Source organism: Scylla paramamosain, chromosome 21 (genome assembly GCF_035594125.1).
Source record: "Scylla paramamosain isolate STU-SP2022 chromosome 21, ASM3559412v1, whole genome shotgun sequence".
Lineage (NCBI taxonomy): Eukaryota > Metazoa > Arthropoda > Malacostraca > Decapoda > Portunidae > Scylla > Scylla paramamosain.
Window position 1 is genome coordinate 21,892,997 of NC_087171.1, and position 17,639 is coordinate 21,910,635.

Here is a 17,639-nt window from a genome sequence, read left to right on the forward strand (position 1 = left end):
GTGTCGCCCTACTTCTGCCTGACAGGACGGCTGGACCATTTTCTTTTTTTCTAGTGATATTCTTTTGCACGGCAGATGACAAGGGAAAGGAGGAGGAGGAGGAGGAGGAGGAGGAGGAGGAGGAGGAGGAGGAGGAGGAGGAGGAAGACTGGAGTGAGAGGAGGAGGAGTGGGGAGAACGAGAAAAATTCAACAAACACGAACACACACCAGTTTTCCTTACCTTCACTACATTTCAGCATATATTACCAGGATAATTTATATTCTCATCGTATCGACACATATAACTAATTACTTCCTACCTGTCAAAATCCAAGCAGCGAGACCGAAGGAGACAACCCAAGGAATCAAGGTCTGTAAACTGCCTGTACTTCGGAAACAACGCCTCAGGATATACGGAATGTGTAACGCCAAACTCCCACTTGACATTCGAGCCTCAGGTAATGGGAAGTTAGTGGAAGGCAACTCTACCACTCCTCTGCCGAAGTGAGAGTACCGGGACACAAGTGCTTAGCAAGGATCGTATACGGATTCACTTCTGCGCCGCATCTCCTTTACATTCAAAAGGCTCTACTAGTTGTTGAAGCTACACGGGTTTTTAAGGATGCTTTTACAGTCCCAGTGACAAACAAGATTTTACATTATCAACAGGAGAATCACTATTGAGAATGCGGGTAAATCATGTGACCTTTAAAAATTATCGTGATGAGAGAGCAAAACGATTCAGAATAGAGTATTTCAAGAGTATTTTTACGATTCTAATGAAAGATTAATAAAATTTCTACATTATTAACAGGAGAAACACTGTTGAGAACCCTGCTCATCAACTCCGCGGCCTTTGAATATACAAGTAGTAGTGGTGAGGGAGCAAAGCGTTTCTGAATACGGGCTTAGTAGGTTTTTGCGTTGAAGAACCATGAGACAGTGAAGCAAATCGATAAGGCACTGAATTAATATGATCGGTGCAAAAGGAGGTAGTAAGTAACGCAACGTGAAGCTATTGTGGGGGCAGGCGAAGCGGTCTAAGGTGCATTACTGTTATCAAAACACACACACACACACACACACACACACACACACACGCACAGTAATCGGTCAGTCTACTTTCTCATTCCTTCAGAGAGAGAGAGAGAGAGAGAGAGAGAGAGAGAGAGAGAGAGAGAGAGAGAGAGAGAGAGAGAGACTAACCGACAGAAAGACAGGAGACATTTACTTTTCCTTACCTTCCTCTCTCTCTCTCTCTCTCTCTCTCTCTCTCTCTCTCTCTCTCTCTCTCTCTCTCTCTCTCTCTCTCTTAACCACGTGTAATAATTTAGTTTCTCGTACCTAATACAAGAAGCAGCACTAGACACACAACATTCCACTCTGGTTTCCGTGATGTGTTTAAAAATTCACATTCTTAACTTAACTCATTAGACTACTTTCAAGGGCCAGACGGATGATTAGACGGATTTTCAAGTCTGTTTTCCTCGCGACAAAGTAAAAAAAACATGTTAAGCTATCAATAAAATCATACAAACACTTATTAACAATACTTTCAAGTGCTACGGGGATGATTAGATGCGTTTTTGTCTGTTTTCCCCTTGACAAAGTATAAAACATGCTAAACTATTAATAGAATCATACAAACACCCATAAAATACCATTCAGTTTATACTAGAGCCTTTTACGAGTAGCCGCGATAAGGCAGCCAAACGTTTGAGAGTACAGAGTCTCGAACAGCCGCCAGGATAGAGACAGAGGTGTGTGGAGCGAGACTGACTCTCCTTACTGCTGTCAGCGTCTCCACCTTGGTGACCCTTGCCTTTCATTATTTGATGTCCCTGAGCTTTGTGCCTATACGGGGAAGGTGAGGGCCGGGAAACCAAGCAGCTATGGTGTGTGTGTGTGTGTGTGTGTGTGTGTGTGTGTGTGTGTGTGTGTGTGTGTGTGTACCTTGTGAAGTTGTGCTCATATGCTTAATTAGAGACTGTGTTATGCGACTCCTGGCTGTAGTTAATAAAATATATATCTATATATCTGTGTGTGTAGTGATGATCAGCAAGATACAGTATATATATATTCATAATGGGAATACACGTGACGTAATACTTCGAGACACAAAGAAAACTAATACATCTGAGCTGAGAGCACAGACACGGGAGGGACATTCGGATATTTGGCGTTGAACAAACCAGCAAAAGTTCATCTAGGTGCGTTTGTGTGTGTGTGTGTCTGGCCCCGCCCTAGTCCCGCCCTGCCTGTCTTCGTGCACTCGACCACCGCACTCTCGCCGCACCGCCAAACATGGATCTCTCTGCAGATACACTATTGCCAAGCACCTCTTCACCCTTTCTTAACCCTCAGCTTCAAGTGCCGCCTCGGGAGGGAGCACGGCGCACCTTGATATTTGTGGTCCTATACGCTGCTCTTTATGCCGCCGTCCACCACTCTCAGGCGTCCCGCGGTGGACGCACACGGGAAGGCAATGGGCATACGAGTAGGCCAGTATTCTGAAACGCCTTGCTTTCTCTCTCTCTCTCTCTCTCTCTCTCTCTCTCTCTCTCTCTCTCTCTCTCTCTCTCTCTCTTACCAAGACTATTTTCAAAGGCCACAGAGATGATTAGCTCGGTTTTCAAGTGTATAGAAATGTTGTTAATCTGTCACTAGGAGCATAAGAACACAATTAAAACCAGTGTAACTTCAACAATAAAGAACGATTTTGAATACGGTGGAGGTGCGGCGCAGGTGTTTCAGAATGTGGTTCATAATGTAGCCATAGGAAATATTTAACCCGGAAAGGTATACTGCTTTTTTTTATTTTCTTTTTAAGGATTTATTTAGGAAATCACTGACACCCCGTGCAAATACGTATAAGGGTTTACGTGTATACAAATTGCTGCTAACTTTATATTAAGATATAAAACAAAACTTTAAATGAGGATTTGTATGAAATATAGAGAAAGATGGAGGTGTGTGTGTGTGGGTTTCGTGGTGGTGGTGTTGCGCACAAGAACTGCCACATACCACATAATAGGAAATACCTCTTCCATTCTGCTTACAACTGTGGAAGAAAACTTACTTCGCATCGGTGAATACTGAAAAGTGAAGCAGTGTACATAAAGTGCTGGTAAATATAGTGACATTTAGGCGACACTAATCTAGACATGGCCACAAACTAGAGATGACAGGATGAACACGCTCCTCACTCGGCCTACCCACCATTCCCCATCCCTCATGTACCGAGGAATGAGAGCGCGGCCTCAACAAAGTACTCTCCCCTTCAGACACATGCCAAAAGGTGAGAGGATCCGCATAGATGGGAGCAATAGTGTCTAGTTTCTCTCTCGCTAGAAAGGAGTTGATGCCGACAAGCCGCGCCGCACGTTCTTCTGCCTACGCCGGAAATGCAATCAGAGTTCTTAACGGAAGTTATCATTTTCCGTAGGTGTGACGCACATCCTTCATCGCTGAATCTTTCTGCACCATTACGACTTAATCAAATTCGGCAAACACCGCTCAGCAAACACCTCTCCTAGTCAGACAAAACACCGTTCATGCTTCCTTCCCCAGCCGCTGACTCACATGCACGCACGCACACAATCCTACACAACTACTGCACGCACACGAAGTAGACATGCTAGGTAAAAAAAATTCGGTTATAACTATCTTTTGTTTTTTTCAGTGGTGGATGAAGTTTTATGATGTGTGTCACGGAGGTGTTATGCCATGCAGGGCGTTCACCTGAGTCGCACAGCTGGCTTATCTCTCCAGGTAATCTCAGATACTGAGACGCACCTTGCATAAGAAGACAATATCCTTAAAAACAGTTTCGTCTCACCGTGTAAGCCTTTACTTGATAAGACTAAACGCGTTGCTGTCTACTATGTACTGTACATTAAGGAATATGATCGAAGCTTCACATCTACCTTAATTTATCTTCGGGTCAAAAGACTGAAACAACTATCATTAAAATTCTTGAGCAGGAAGAGGGAAGAGGGAAATATGCTTCATATGTGTGTGTGTGTGTGTGTGTGTGTGTGTGTGTGTGTGTCGTAACGTCTGAGCTGGAGTCCCGCTTGAAGCTGGTCAGAGGAAACATAATATTCTGATAGAAGTGTTTGGCTTTAAGCTGTTCTTCGATCAAACATCAACAAATATCTAGGGGGAGAAAATCCTGGAGTTTCGAGAAGGACATGCCGTAATACAAGACTAAGAGGAAGCCCTTACAACCACAGCAATGCAGAGCTTGATGAGTCTCCTTGTAAAGTGACAAACACGACCAGCAAAGGCGGGAGCATCGAGACTCCCAAGGCGGGCAGGGCAGGTTGTAGGGAACAACAGGAAGACCTCCTGGCATCCGCTCATTGATTCACTTAATCAATAACTTGAACAAGTTAACGATCAATTTGATTACATAACTTCTGATATACTTGACTAACTTGACTTTATATATTATATTTGATAAATTATGTTATATTTGGTAAATTACTATTTGTGAAGTGCGCTAACCATTGTGCTCAGTGACTGACGAGCCTTGGCGTTCCAGGTCTCCCCTTGCCACGCGGGGTTAGTGGAGGTGCAGCACACAGGCGAGGGCGTGGCGGCGCTCGCCTGTGCTGCCTCAGATGTGCCTTTACAGCACACCTGACAACTCACAACTCAGTGAGGTCGGGTGTGTGTACTGTAATAACGCCACGTACAGAGCTACTTACTATTACTTGATCAATGAAATATTATTTAGTTCACATTAAAATCTGGATCAATCCTAGTTGAAAAAATAGTAAATTTTGAAACATACGGACTGTGTACAGTGACTCCGTCATTGTACACAGTAGACTCGACGTTTCACTGCAGAAGGCAGAGGGGGCATTAATCACAGTTCCGGGATTTGGATTACTAAAAGTTGTGAAACCCACGCACTTTGATAACTGAAGGAAGGGAAACTTGAGTAAATAAAAGAAATTTAAAAGTCCCCGTCGACAACGCAGTAAGCTTAAAATTCTTTTTTTTTTTTTTTATTCGAGAATTGAAAGGAAGCAAGGAACTAAAAATAAGTCTGGCCAAAAATGTCTTCAGTTTTCCTGCTTCGACTTTTCCTCCTCCCTCCGATTCGAAAGGTTATATTCTCTCTCTCTCTCTCTCTCTCTCTCTCCGTTAAGTCTACTTTTATCAAATATGAACCCGTTACTTCTACTCAATAACAAATGAACTTACTAAACTAGATACTAAATAAGCTAAAAATAGATAAACAAACAACTAAACACGTAAATAAAATCAATAAATAAGATAACATATACTCCCACTACCTGCCAAACAAACACGATCCAGATTCTGTGTTTAAAATGTGTACGACTTCCCTTCTATCCTTCTTTCCCTCCTTAAGTTACCTGGGACCTTGATCTCACCGCTGCCACCAATTTCAAGCACGTCGCTCATGTAGGAAGAGGTGACATGCATACCCTTATCGTACACAGCAGAGCAACACACACGAGCCACTCACTTCATCAACTTGTCCTAGTCGCACGCAGTCACTTTCTCCCACTCCTTCACCCCTCGGCGCAGTGTTGCCGCTATGTTGCGCTGCTTTCTCTCAGGTCCATATCGAGAAACGCTCTACTCCCTCACCACTACTATTTTTTAAGACCACAAAGATGATTAGCAGAGTTTTCTAGCATGTTTCTCTTGTTAATAATGTAAAATTCTTCTTAATCTATCACTAGAACCGTAAAAGCACCCTTAAAACATGAGTCACTTCAAATACAGCCTTTTGAAAGTAGTACGGGTGTGACAAGGAAGTCCTTAGCACCAAACTGGGTACCTCGGGAACCTGGCAACTCACAGACACTGCTGCATTCATGTGGATTAGTTTCACAAGACCTCCTCAGCGTTCATATCCTTACTGATCCGAGAGTCACCTCATTACTTGATATCTTATCCTCACTACTGATAAACACTGAAGCGAATACCTGGAAGGATTACGGTCTGCATCCACCATACTTTTCTAATATGATACACTAATATTATATTAATACGAATTGAAGTCTTGCGTTGATGAATGAATGAAGGATTGAAAGTATGGTTCCTTGTGGCAAGCTTGCTACTTATTTTCGTACAATGATATATGTCAAGACTAATTTTAATATTCTCTGGAGATGTTTATGACTGTTGTATCTCGTGGTACGTACGAAAACTATATCTATAATAATGATCCATGTCATGTGATTATTTCCTGAAAAAAAAAAATAAGAAAAATAATAATCAGCAACAACAACAACAACAACAACAGAACGGGAGGCAACTGGTCACTGCCATCACTGCTACACATCTCGCCAATGACGCAGCAAAAACCTTCACAATGTAGCTAGGAACCTGACTGCGGACTCTCTTCTTAAGGGACTGACCCGTTCAATGGACCACCTAAGTCTCATAACCCTAAGCCAAAGCGCCTCTTACATCAACGGTTCCAGTTAAAATGAAAACCAGGGACAGTAACTAGGGGGACCCCACTCTGCATCGCCGCCTCCACCGCTTATAAATAATAGTTGAGTAGTAAGTGTGGAATCCGCAGAAAAATGCAGGGCGGGTCTGTGGCGCACTGAAGGATATGGTCAAGGCGTTGTACTAGTGGATATACGCAACGAACGCTATTTGAGGTTCATGAGAAGAAATCTGTTTTAGCTTCCTTCCTTCCTTCCTGCCTGCCTTCATGGTGGTTACTGTGAGTTTGTGATGGCAAAAGTGGTGCTGTGTTTTGATATGATTTATTTTATTTTATTTATTTATTTGGTTGTTTGTTTTTTTACGTATCAAGAATTCTGGTGGCGAAGGGCGCGCACACACAAACACACATACACACACTAGATAGAGAAAAAAGGAAAAAACAAACAAACAAACATAAAAAGGGAAAAGAGAGAAAGAATAAAGAAGGAATGAAGGAAAGAAAGAAAGAAATCTGCTATCATCATCACCTATCTATGCACTACCTTCAAAATACGTATGTTAATGCGAAGAGTCATAAGAACATAAGAACATAAGAAATAAGGGAAGCTGCAAGAAGCGACCAGGCTTACACGTGGCAGTCCCTGTATTACACACAAGGCATAACTTTCATAGTCCAGTCAGGATGAAAAAGCCTGATTTAGGGAAGGTACATCCTGGTGTTATCAAGACGAGAGAGGAATCTGTTAAGAGGTGCACAATCAGTAATCAAGGCAACCCTGATAAGCGTGCAACGGCAGAATTTACCTCCTGTCTCCAATACTCGACTTAGACCGGACCCTTCGCTGATTCCGTCATACTCTCATGAGGTGATTACCTAAGTGCCTTCTCAATATTCGTGTAAGGGTGGTCACGTCAAAAACATGGGCCTTTGAATTGTTGTCGTAACCACCACTGACTAACTTCAGGGTAAATTCGTTGCTAGTATGTGGTATTCCTGCTGCCATCCGTGCTTGCTTTTTAAATGCAGCACTTACTTGGTACTGTTGGAACTGTTTTTATTTATTTATTTTTTCTGTTTGAATCACTTAACAAACAGCCACTGACTGATAAACACACACACACACACACACGAAGGTTGTCTAGAATGTGTTGACTTCAGGAGAATACACGAGTGGACTTCATCATTGTGGTAAGCATCACCTTTGACTGTTCACTCATTCGTCAGCTGATAGCGATGACAGCTCTGCTCTGAAACACACACACACACACACACACACACACACACACACACACACACACACACACACACACACACACACAACGTTGTCAATAACTGATTGGGACAACAGCCGTAGCAGCAACAAACACGTGCATCCTGTCTGGACACACGTATATACACAGCCAGGGCCGTCACAGAGACATCACGGAGGCGCGAGCAGTGGGGAGACCAGCCAACGTGACGTGACAAAACTCGGTCAATAACATTTGCTGGTAAGTCCCCAGTGGATATATAAGGTGAAAATTTGTTGTTGTTGGTGGTGGTGGTGGTGGTGTTGTAGGTGTTGCTGTAGGTGTTGTTGTTGGTGGTGGTGGTGTTGTAGGTGTTGTTGTTGTTGTTGTTGTTGTTGTTGTTGTTGTTGTTGTTGTTGTTGTAGTTGTTGTAGCAGCCTTACCATCGTAACCACCACTACCACTACCACCACCACCACCCACACCCCAACAACAACCAACGATGACAAAAACAAACAACAACGAACAAAAAACGAGCAACAACAACAACAACAACAACAACAACAACAACAACGAACAAAAAACAACAATAAAAACACTAAGTAACAAAAAAAGCAGCAACCCTTTCACTATTACCATCCCAATCCTAACCTGGCGCGTTTATGTTCCTGACAGGGAGGTTGCTACAGGTTCTCTCTTACATACATACACACAGGCAGGTCAGGGGGCATTGGGAAAGAGGTACAGGAGGAGAAGCAGGAGGAGGAGGAGGAGGAGGGGGGTGGGAGGATGAACACAAAAGAATATCAAAAAGCAACAAACATTTACGCCCTTGATAGCGCCTTTGGGTAACTGTTCTTTACTAGTAGAGGGAGAGACAATACCTTATAGCAGAAAGCTGTAGAAGACCAGGAGGAGGTGAACTAGGAGGAATAGAAGGAGGAGGAAGGGAGGAGGCAGAGAAGGGCAAACACGCAAAAGGTTTAAACGAGAACTGACGAGACATTTAAAAGAAAGATTTGCCCACCAGTGGCGGAGAGGCAAGCAAGGTTCACATCTCTCCTTCACGTCAGCGGCGGTGGCAGTGCGTCACACTCGAGTTATTACACAGTTCTGGAGCGTCCGGGTAAAGGAAGTAGATGACGGTAAGGGAACCCCACCTCGCGTACCCACGTCAGCCCAACAGGATCACTAGCATGTCCCTTGGCTCATTGTAACAGTGACAATAGGTCTGGTAGAGGGCGATGCTGACCTACTACATAGCTACCGGACGAGATAACACCAAGAATATCCTGTGCCTTCCTCAAGCGAGTGTGTGGCGCAACGAGATGTTTGTGAGGCAAGGAGGTAGGTGAAGCGGGACGAGCGAGCGAGTGAGGGAGGTTGGGAGAGGAAAGGATGGTCTAAATGTGAGGTGAAGAGAGATGAGTTTGGGAAGGGAAGTAAAGACGTGTATGCTAGGTAAGAAGAAGCAGGGCAGGGCACGGAGGAGGAAAAGGTGCTTATGTAAGTACCTATGAAGTGAAGAGTAGAAGGAAACATGCATTGATATATTAGTAGGGAGAGAAATTATAGGTTTAAATGTGAGGTGGAGAGAGACGAGCTGGGGAAAAGATCCATGTAATGATGTGTAAGCTTGGTGAGGTGACGCAGAGAAGGGCATGGAGGAGGAAAAGTTGTGTCTGGAAGAAATGGGAGAAGCAAACGTGCACTGAATAATGAGGAGGAAGGGATGAAGAAGGAGAAACACACGAATTCAAGACACAACTTGCTATAAGATGCGTAGTTGCAGAGAAAGACATTGAAGACAGAGCGAGGAGCATGCAGGACTCTATTACGAGGAATGAGTGGAGGGGAGAGAGAGAGAGACTGACCGGCTGGCTAGTGTGGGAGGGGAACAGAGGACGGGAGCAAGTAAGGGCGTGGGGAACAGTAAGAGTGAGAGGAGGGTGAGAGGAGGGCGACAGAAGAGCGTGGGGTGCCTCTGTTGAGAAGAGAAACCGGGTCAGCCTCACACCATCAAACTTTCATCAACAATGCCACGGTCACAATCGTCTTTAAAAATCCACATCCCCATCTCCAATATAAGCCTCTCTCTCTCTCTCTCTCTGCTTCCACTTCCAATCCTGTTTTCCTCCCTCTCTCCCTCACCACTACCACCACTACTACTGCTGCTACTGTCACTGTCACTCGTCTCTCACAACAGTTCACCAACGCGTCCCACCTTTAAATCACCACCATTTCCTAACTGAACTATCATACCGCACAACCCTCAGTTTCCTCCCCAACTCCATCACAACACCACATCATCCCTAACCTCTGCCTGTCCCTCACTGATTCCTTTGTTCATCTCGTCACTATATGTATTAATTAATAGGCACATTATTATCCTTGCATGAAGTGAGCCATATATTTTTTTCTCTTTAAGTTAGAGGACGGAGAGGGGCGACAGGCGGGTATATACACGTCCTGTACAGAGACTACTTTCTTCTTATACGTACGTAGGATGTAGAAGCAGTGGGAGGAAAGCAGGATAAAAAAAAAAACACTGACTGTCTCTTGCCAAACGGAAAAGGAAATTTTTTAAGGTGAAGCGGACTGGTTTCTTGCATTTTTTCCTTGTTATTGTTGAGTGGCTAACTGTTCCTAACTCACCACCTGCCACTGTCCCACTGCTGCAACTCTTATTGTCATTTCACCACACTCACCTTCATTCCATATCTTTCATCACTACTATCAACTGCCACTGCCCACTCACTCTCGTCTATCCTCTCTCTCGCACCCCTCCACCTCCACCACCACCACCACCACCGCCATCACTCCTGCACAATAAATTCCATCAGTGACCACCACCATCAACACCACCACCGCCACTATTCTCCTCCCTCTCGTCTTCCATCCTCTCCAATCTGCCACCACCATCATCACCACCACCACCACAACAACAACAACATGACGACCGATTCAAAACATGACTCTCAACTACATCTATGAAATTATGAGACATGAAGGTCAGCCACTCTAGCGACACTTGGGAAGGCTCAGTAGAGGTTAGGTTTCATATTTTCTTTTTTAAAATATGAGGGGTGTCTGGCTTAAGGCAACAAATACAGAGTGGAATAAAAGGACCACTGAAATTGCCAGTTCCGGAAGAAGACGGGAGGAGGTTAGGTTAGGCTGTGACCTAACCTAACCTTAACGTAGACTACATGAAGTATATATAGTTGATGTGGTTCACATTTTTGTAACCCAACAATAACATTAACACACATGCATTAGATGATAACATGAATAACAATAATGATAGAACCAAACACACAGACACACACACACACACACACACACACACACCACTCCATCCGTGTCACTTCAAGCAGCGTGGCTAGACATGAAGAAAAGATTTATACCAAGAACTCAAGCACAAATTTACACTTTTTTTCACCATCATTCCGTTACGACCACCACAACCACCACCACGTGCTTCTTCCATATAAGTAAGCACCCCGTTCTCCCACAAGCACCGCCCACATGCCGCACTCCCACACGTATGCATCCTTCCTTCAAACGATGTACTGAGGTGGGAATGAAAAGTAACAGGTCGTGCCAGAGCCTCCAGTTCGCGCCTGGCTCTTGCATTGAAAAACAGACAAGGATGAGGGTCGAGGGGAAAAATGCAAGGGGGGAAAGGGTGACCAAGGGAACGAGTGAGCGAGAAGTATAGGAAAGGTTTGGAGGGGGAGAGAGGGGAAGAGAGGGAGAGAGAGAGTGGGGTTAACATGAGAAAGATGGACAGGTGTGAGGGGAAGGGTTAAGGGACCAGGTGTAGGGAGATGGGTCAGTTGTGCAGGTGTGTGGCTGGCAGGCCGTCAGGTTAGGGCCACAGATCACGTCAGGTAGCCAGGTGTGTGAGAGAGTTGTTTTCAGTGCGGCAGCTATGAAGGTCAGGTCAGCGGTGGGCAATGGGGAGGGGCAGAGTAGGTAGAGTAGGTAGTGAAGGGCGTGGGGCAGCAGGTAAGTGGGCGTGACGGGTTACCAAGAAGGCTGGTGGCGGCCAGAGGGTGGGCGGAGCGAATTAGTGAAGCAAGTGGAGGTGGTATTCCACGCCCCCGCCCCATCCAGCCCGGCTTGGCGGGTTGACCACTACACCATATCAGCCCGGCAAGAGCATCATTTTCCTATTGTGTGATGACGCACGGCTGATGGCACCCAGGTGTGGGCACGTGCTGGCAGGTAAGGTGCCGTGCCAGCCAGGCAGTGGGGCACTGGGAAAAGGGTCCCATCAGGGCCATCTGTAAGTGGCACCAACACCTGATAAGCAGTCAGAGTTGCCTGCAACAAACCGCATTTGATGCATACATAATTATTAACACTGCCACTCGCCACTCTACTCGCCGTCACCGCCTGTCATGTGGCTGGCACCATCACATTCTCGTGAACCATCTGCGTGCGTCTCGAGAAAACTTGGTAGTGTTACGAAATCTATAAATATGGGTAATAGACACGGCGAGGCACCGCGGGCTGGTGTCTTGGCCGTGGCCCGTGACTCACTTATTCCACACCCTGCAAACCCTGTCAACGTCCGTCAGCTGTACTCACCGTCTTTGAGCTCATGGTAGATAACTTCTCCATCTTTAGGGCGAGTGTTCTTGGATGTAGATGGTTCCATAAGCGTATCACAGCTCGATACTTTAAAAACTCAGGAACATGACTCGCAGAGGCGCACTTCCACAAGATGACACTACAATCTGCTGCCGCACAGTGGCTCAGAGTGTCGTACGCATTCGTTACAACCACATTTTTCTTTCTGCAATGAGGGTTACTCTGATCCACATATATATGGTATGAATATAAAATATTGTTATATTTAGAAGTATTTAGTTTTGTAAGTTTCTCATGGCCAACATCCACCGAATCACGAAGTAATCGATCGTTTGGCAGCGCCGCAGTGCTCAGCTGATTCTGCGACAGGTTGGTGTCCAACCTTGGCCCGCTGCTCTGGACACAGGCGGGTGTGTACTGCTGCTGCTGCTGCTGAATAAATGATGTATTCACTTACATCACAACAATAAAACAACGGCTCACCCTCTATCAGCAGCCAGTCTGCCACGCACTGGGGCCTGACATTTATAATGTGAAGTTTGTTATGCTTGATAATTGGCATGACAAAACGAGTTTACATTTAAGAGCCTGCAGCTTTTCAGAGAGAGAGAGAGAGAGAGAGAGAGAGAGAGAGATTACTACCATGAAGGCGGGCGGCAGTGGGCGGGGAAGGTACTAAACGGCCAGCGTGCTGCGGCCAGCATGGCGTGAGCGGTGCAAGGCTGCTATTATCGCTCTCCTCCTTATTTCTGTTATCGACCCAAGAATCGCCTCCGGGTTCCCGTGCCTGGGTTCCGTCGCGACACACACAAACGCAGCAGTGCACTATACCAGGCAGGCGGAGGCGGCGGCGGCGGGACTAGGCTGGGGGCAGGCAGTAACAGTCAATGAAGGGAGTGAATGACGCTCCTCGCACCAGACAGGGCCTGGGCTGAGGCACGCTGGAAGTTTCCCTGATTGAAGTATTTGAACGAGTAAATAAATAAATTCGTCGCGCCATCCGTTTTGTTTACAGAGTTACAGTATTCGCGTTTGTCAACGTTCCAGTAAACTATTGAAGGTTATCCTCGTTCGTGTTCGAATTGTTGTTATTGAAGTATTTGCATTCGAATAACTGAGCAAACTATTCATATTAAAGGAATGACATGACGAATGTTCGTAATGGTGATACAGTGACACGAGTCATGAAACCATTTACCACTGCACAATGCAAAACTACAACATTACTTTTCTTAACGAACAGAACATTAGTACAGTATTTATTTGTTCATTTACTCATTCTAACGAAGACTCCATAAGTGAACCCCTAAGGTATCCGTGATCGCACCTCAATTCACAGCATTCCATTGTATTTACACTCGATTTCACGTCCACAGTTTCGGGAATTTCAAGTATTCATATTTATATTTAGGAGTATATTCTCATCATACTTGGTTGTTTATCATCACCTGCGAGTCAATAGGAAGCTTTAAAAGATTTTATAAAGATATGATAGGGATGATGGGTGGGTATAGCATAGGAACACACAGAGAGCGCCACGTGTAGGCCTTCTAGCTTCTTATAACTTCCCTTTTGTCTTTTAAGTTCTTGATTTTTTTCTCACATACCTCTGACACATTTACACGCAAACCCATGACGAACAAAATACGCTTTTATCTTCTGCAAGTTTTGGTTTGACTGAGAGGCAAATGTGAATAACATCACGTATCAGTTACGATCTGTTTGCGCGCGAGGCAGGAGTGACTTTAATGAAGGCTCTCGTTCTTGCCTTCAAAACATGCTCTGTGTTCCACGACGCAAGAGAGAGAGAGAGAGAGAGAGAGAGAGAGAGAGAGAGAGAGAGAGAGAGAGAGAGAGAGAGAGAGAGAGTCACGAACTGAGAAAGCTGAACTAAAATTAAATTAAGAACTAAATATAAAAGAAATCAAGAGCGAAAAGAATAAGAGAAAAATAGAGGTAAAAATCAAGGATGCAAACAAAAATCTTAACTGGAAAGAAAAGAAAAAAAAAACTTAAATGAAGAACGAAAATAATGACAAAATTAAATGGCTGGAAAACAAAACAAAAACAAAAAATAAATAAGTCAGAACTGAAAAAAATAAATAAATAAGCCGGAGAAAAAATATACATGAAAATAACCAGAAAAATCGAAAACAAACAAATTTTAGTAGTAGTAGTAGTAGTAGTAGTAGTAGCAGTAGCATTAGTAGTAACCCCAACAAGCCTAAAAATAAATAAATAAATAAATAAATAAATTAGTTATCACACCAAAACAAACGCTGTTATACAAGGCGCCATATCATCCAAGCAAAAGACGAACAAGGGGCGGTGAAGTGGTCAGATACACACTACGCAGCTCAGCACATCAATCATGTATACGAAGCATACAGTGCTGGCGTGACACAAAGAAACGGCTACCACGTGAAGACGAATTATTTCAAGATGTGATCGCTAATATGTAAATCCTTGCCTTCCTTCTTCACGATTCCCCCGTCCCCCGTTCTCTCTCTCTCCCCCTCTCCGTGGATAATTTTCCGGCACACATGAGCGGCGCCACACGTACTACCGATTACTGGTACGTTCCTCACTAATTCAGCAGCGTGGTTTGGTGTGGACTCGCTACGGTTCCTCCTTCAGTCCTTGCACGCAACACAAGTTCATATCGATCCCGCCTGGAAGTAAACGGTTTCTTTCCTTCTTTCGTTCCTTCCTGCTTAATGTTTGGCCCTGTACTTCCTGCTGGTCTCCCTAGCGACTTGTCATGATTCTTAGCCTCTATCATGCAAGGTTATTCTATTTTATCATGTGTTTGCTGGTTTGTTTTTGTTTGGTTTGTTCAAGTGCTTTTGTTCGTCTTCCTCGTCGATGAATCACAGATGTATTGTGAATAAGTAATGTGACCTTTGCTGAGTCTAATTTCCTCGGTGTATTATTCGTAAGCCAATGACACCCTAACGGTAATTTGGTGCACCAAACTAGAATTCTTTTTATTTTATTCCAATACTTGTGTTTCTTGCCTTAATTTCCTTTTTTTTCTTTTTCTTTTTTCTGTCTGTCTTTTTTTTTTTTTTGCACAAGGGAAGAAGACCCAAGGGCAAAAACAAATTAAGAAAAGAAAAAAAAAGACTGCTGTTTGTCTCTCCCTTCCATCTTCTATTTCTCTTGCAATGAGTGGGTGGAGCTCTAGGGGAGCACGTGCAAAAAATAAAGTAAAAAAAAAAAAAAATTGTGCCGACGTTCCATTGGTCAGACGAGGCTGGGATGCTTCATGACAGACAAGGAATAAAAACTTGTCTTATGAAAATTTTTACTCATATACTCTAAATTTTAATCTATAGACGGCAAGCGGGAATACTGAAGGTCACATTAGAACAGCAAAAAGGATAAAAAAAAAAGTGAAGAAAACATTATCACCCGGATGAACAAATGTAAGAAAATGGAAACAAAATTAAGGAAGGAGAGTTCAGAGTACCCGCTGTTTGACTGAAGATCCACATTAGAACAGTAAAAAGATAAAAAATAAGTGAAGAAAACAATATTACTCGAGTGACGAAGTACAAGAACATTGGAAGACAAGTAAGGAGAGTTGCAAGTGCCCAGTGACACATGCAAGGTAGCTCCTGAAACATACGCGAGGCGGCAAGTGTCTCACGTTTGAGGACAGAAATGAAGCAAATAACCTGAGTCCACTGTCACTGGTAAGTTTTGAGTGAAGAGCAGCGCTAAGTGCACTAACACTCGTGACTCCATTAAACTCCATGCATGGGACACAAACTTGATGACATGATCCCCTTCCTTGCCTCTTATCAGTTAACAGAACTCTGTGCAAAGTGTGAACAAGTACGTACGCTTCTCCTGTATACCTGGATTTTAATCGCTTTAGTTTTAATCGTCTTGTAATAGAACTGTCATGTCCCTGTCGGTGTGTGACATATCTTTCGTACAGAACTTTAAAGATATACACCATGATTTGAATCCGTAAACTCCTTGCAGTTTTCTTATGGCGTAAAGAACGAGGTACTGTGTTCACTGAAAACCCCAAACATCAGATAAAAAGATGTAATATTCCAGTATCAGTAAGATAAGAAGCACACACACACACACACACACACACACACAGGGGCGGCGGCCGTGACGGAGGGGAAGCAACAGGTGTCGCCGGTCCGCGCACACCCGGGCGGGCGGCTGGCGACGCCCCCTTGCCGAGGCGACAGAGAAGGCTGGTTGGGGGATGGGAGGACCAGGGGCGCCTCACACTACAGTCGGCAGCTAAGGCTTCGTGCTAGTAGCCCGAATTCGAAAACGCTTTGCTCCCTCACTACGACTATTTTCAAACACCATTGAGATGATTAAACAGGTTCTCAAGAGTGTTTCTTCACTTAATTAATGATGAAGAAATCTTGTTAATCTATCAGTTAGAGCCGTAAAATCAACCTTAAAAAACCAGTGTCACTTCAACTATGAGAGTCTTTTGAAAGTACTGGAGGTGCGGCGAAGAAGTGTTTCAGAATATGAACCCATGGTGTACTCATTGCTAGATTTCTTGTCATGCTAAATACCGAGTCATGCTTACTTGCTAAATATTCTTTACTTCCTTACTTCATCTTCTTCCAATCGATTTTTTCTTTCCAGCCACACAATTTAAAGAGCGCGACGCCCTGAACAAGATCCGGGTCTCTCTGAAGTGGTGTAGAAGTGCAAACTTTGGGTGTAGGAGTGACGCAGAGTGTGTTGTCCTGCAAAGCTCATACAAGTGACAACACCTCAAGGCTCCTCCCCTTCACCAGTGCTTCCTGTTTTCCTTCTTTCTTTTCTCTCTTTCTTTTTTGCTTCTTTTTAACAACTAGATTATTTTCCTCATGTTTGCTCATTAGGAAAAATTCTACTGATGTAAATTTTCCCTGATGCCCTTTTATGTATTCGCATCAACAACAACACCAACACCACCACCACCACCAACAACATCAACAACACCAACAGCATGACAAAACATAAGCTACACGTTGCGCCGCCTTCAGGGTAAGTTCCACCATTGTTATCGTGAATCATGACAAGGTAAGAGTGAATCGATTTTACGGCAGCAAGGCCTCACCTGTCCCTCCAGGCGTCGAAAGGCTGCGGGTGCCGCCACGGGACAGGACACAAGCTCTCACACAGTGCAGTAAGGAAGGCGAGAATATGACGCCTCACTCACTCACAGTTCAACCTTTTCACTCCTATATGAAGCTTCTTTCCTTAGAAACCACTTTAAGACCCTCGTTACATGTTCCACAGCCACCTCTAAACATTGTACTGGATAGAAATTGCAAATGGTATCTTTTTTTATCCTCCTCTTTCTTGTAGATGATTATAGAGATAACATGCATTGCTTTTAGTGCTGTGGATTAT

The 17,639-nt window shown here is 44.2% G+C and overlaps 1 protein-coding gene across 3 annotated transcripts in view; it reads right to left on the minus strand.

The window, feature by feature from the left end:
• Positions 1 to 17,412, minus strand: part of LOC135111251 (ribosomal protein S6 kinase alpha-5-like) — a 60,071-nt gene extending 42,659 nt beyond the window's left edge. Inside the window, exon 1 of one of the 3 annotated variants that reach the window (XM_064024436.1) lies at positions 17,344 to 17,412. Coding sequence is in view for 1 of the 3 variants with exons in the window: in XM_064024435.1 (XP_063880505.1) it covers positions 12,249 to 12,318 (70 nt within the window). In the remaining 2 variants the exon portion in view is untranslated. Of the gene's footprint in view, positions 1 to 12,248; positions 12,447 to 17,343 lie in introns of those variants that run through there. The other 2 variants (XM_064024435.1, XM_064024432.1) reach the window with 2 other exon arrangements.
• Positions 17,413 to 17,639: the final 227 nt, after the last annotated feature.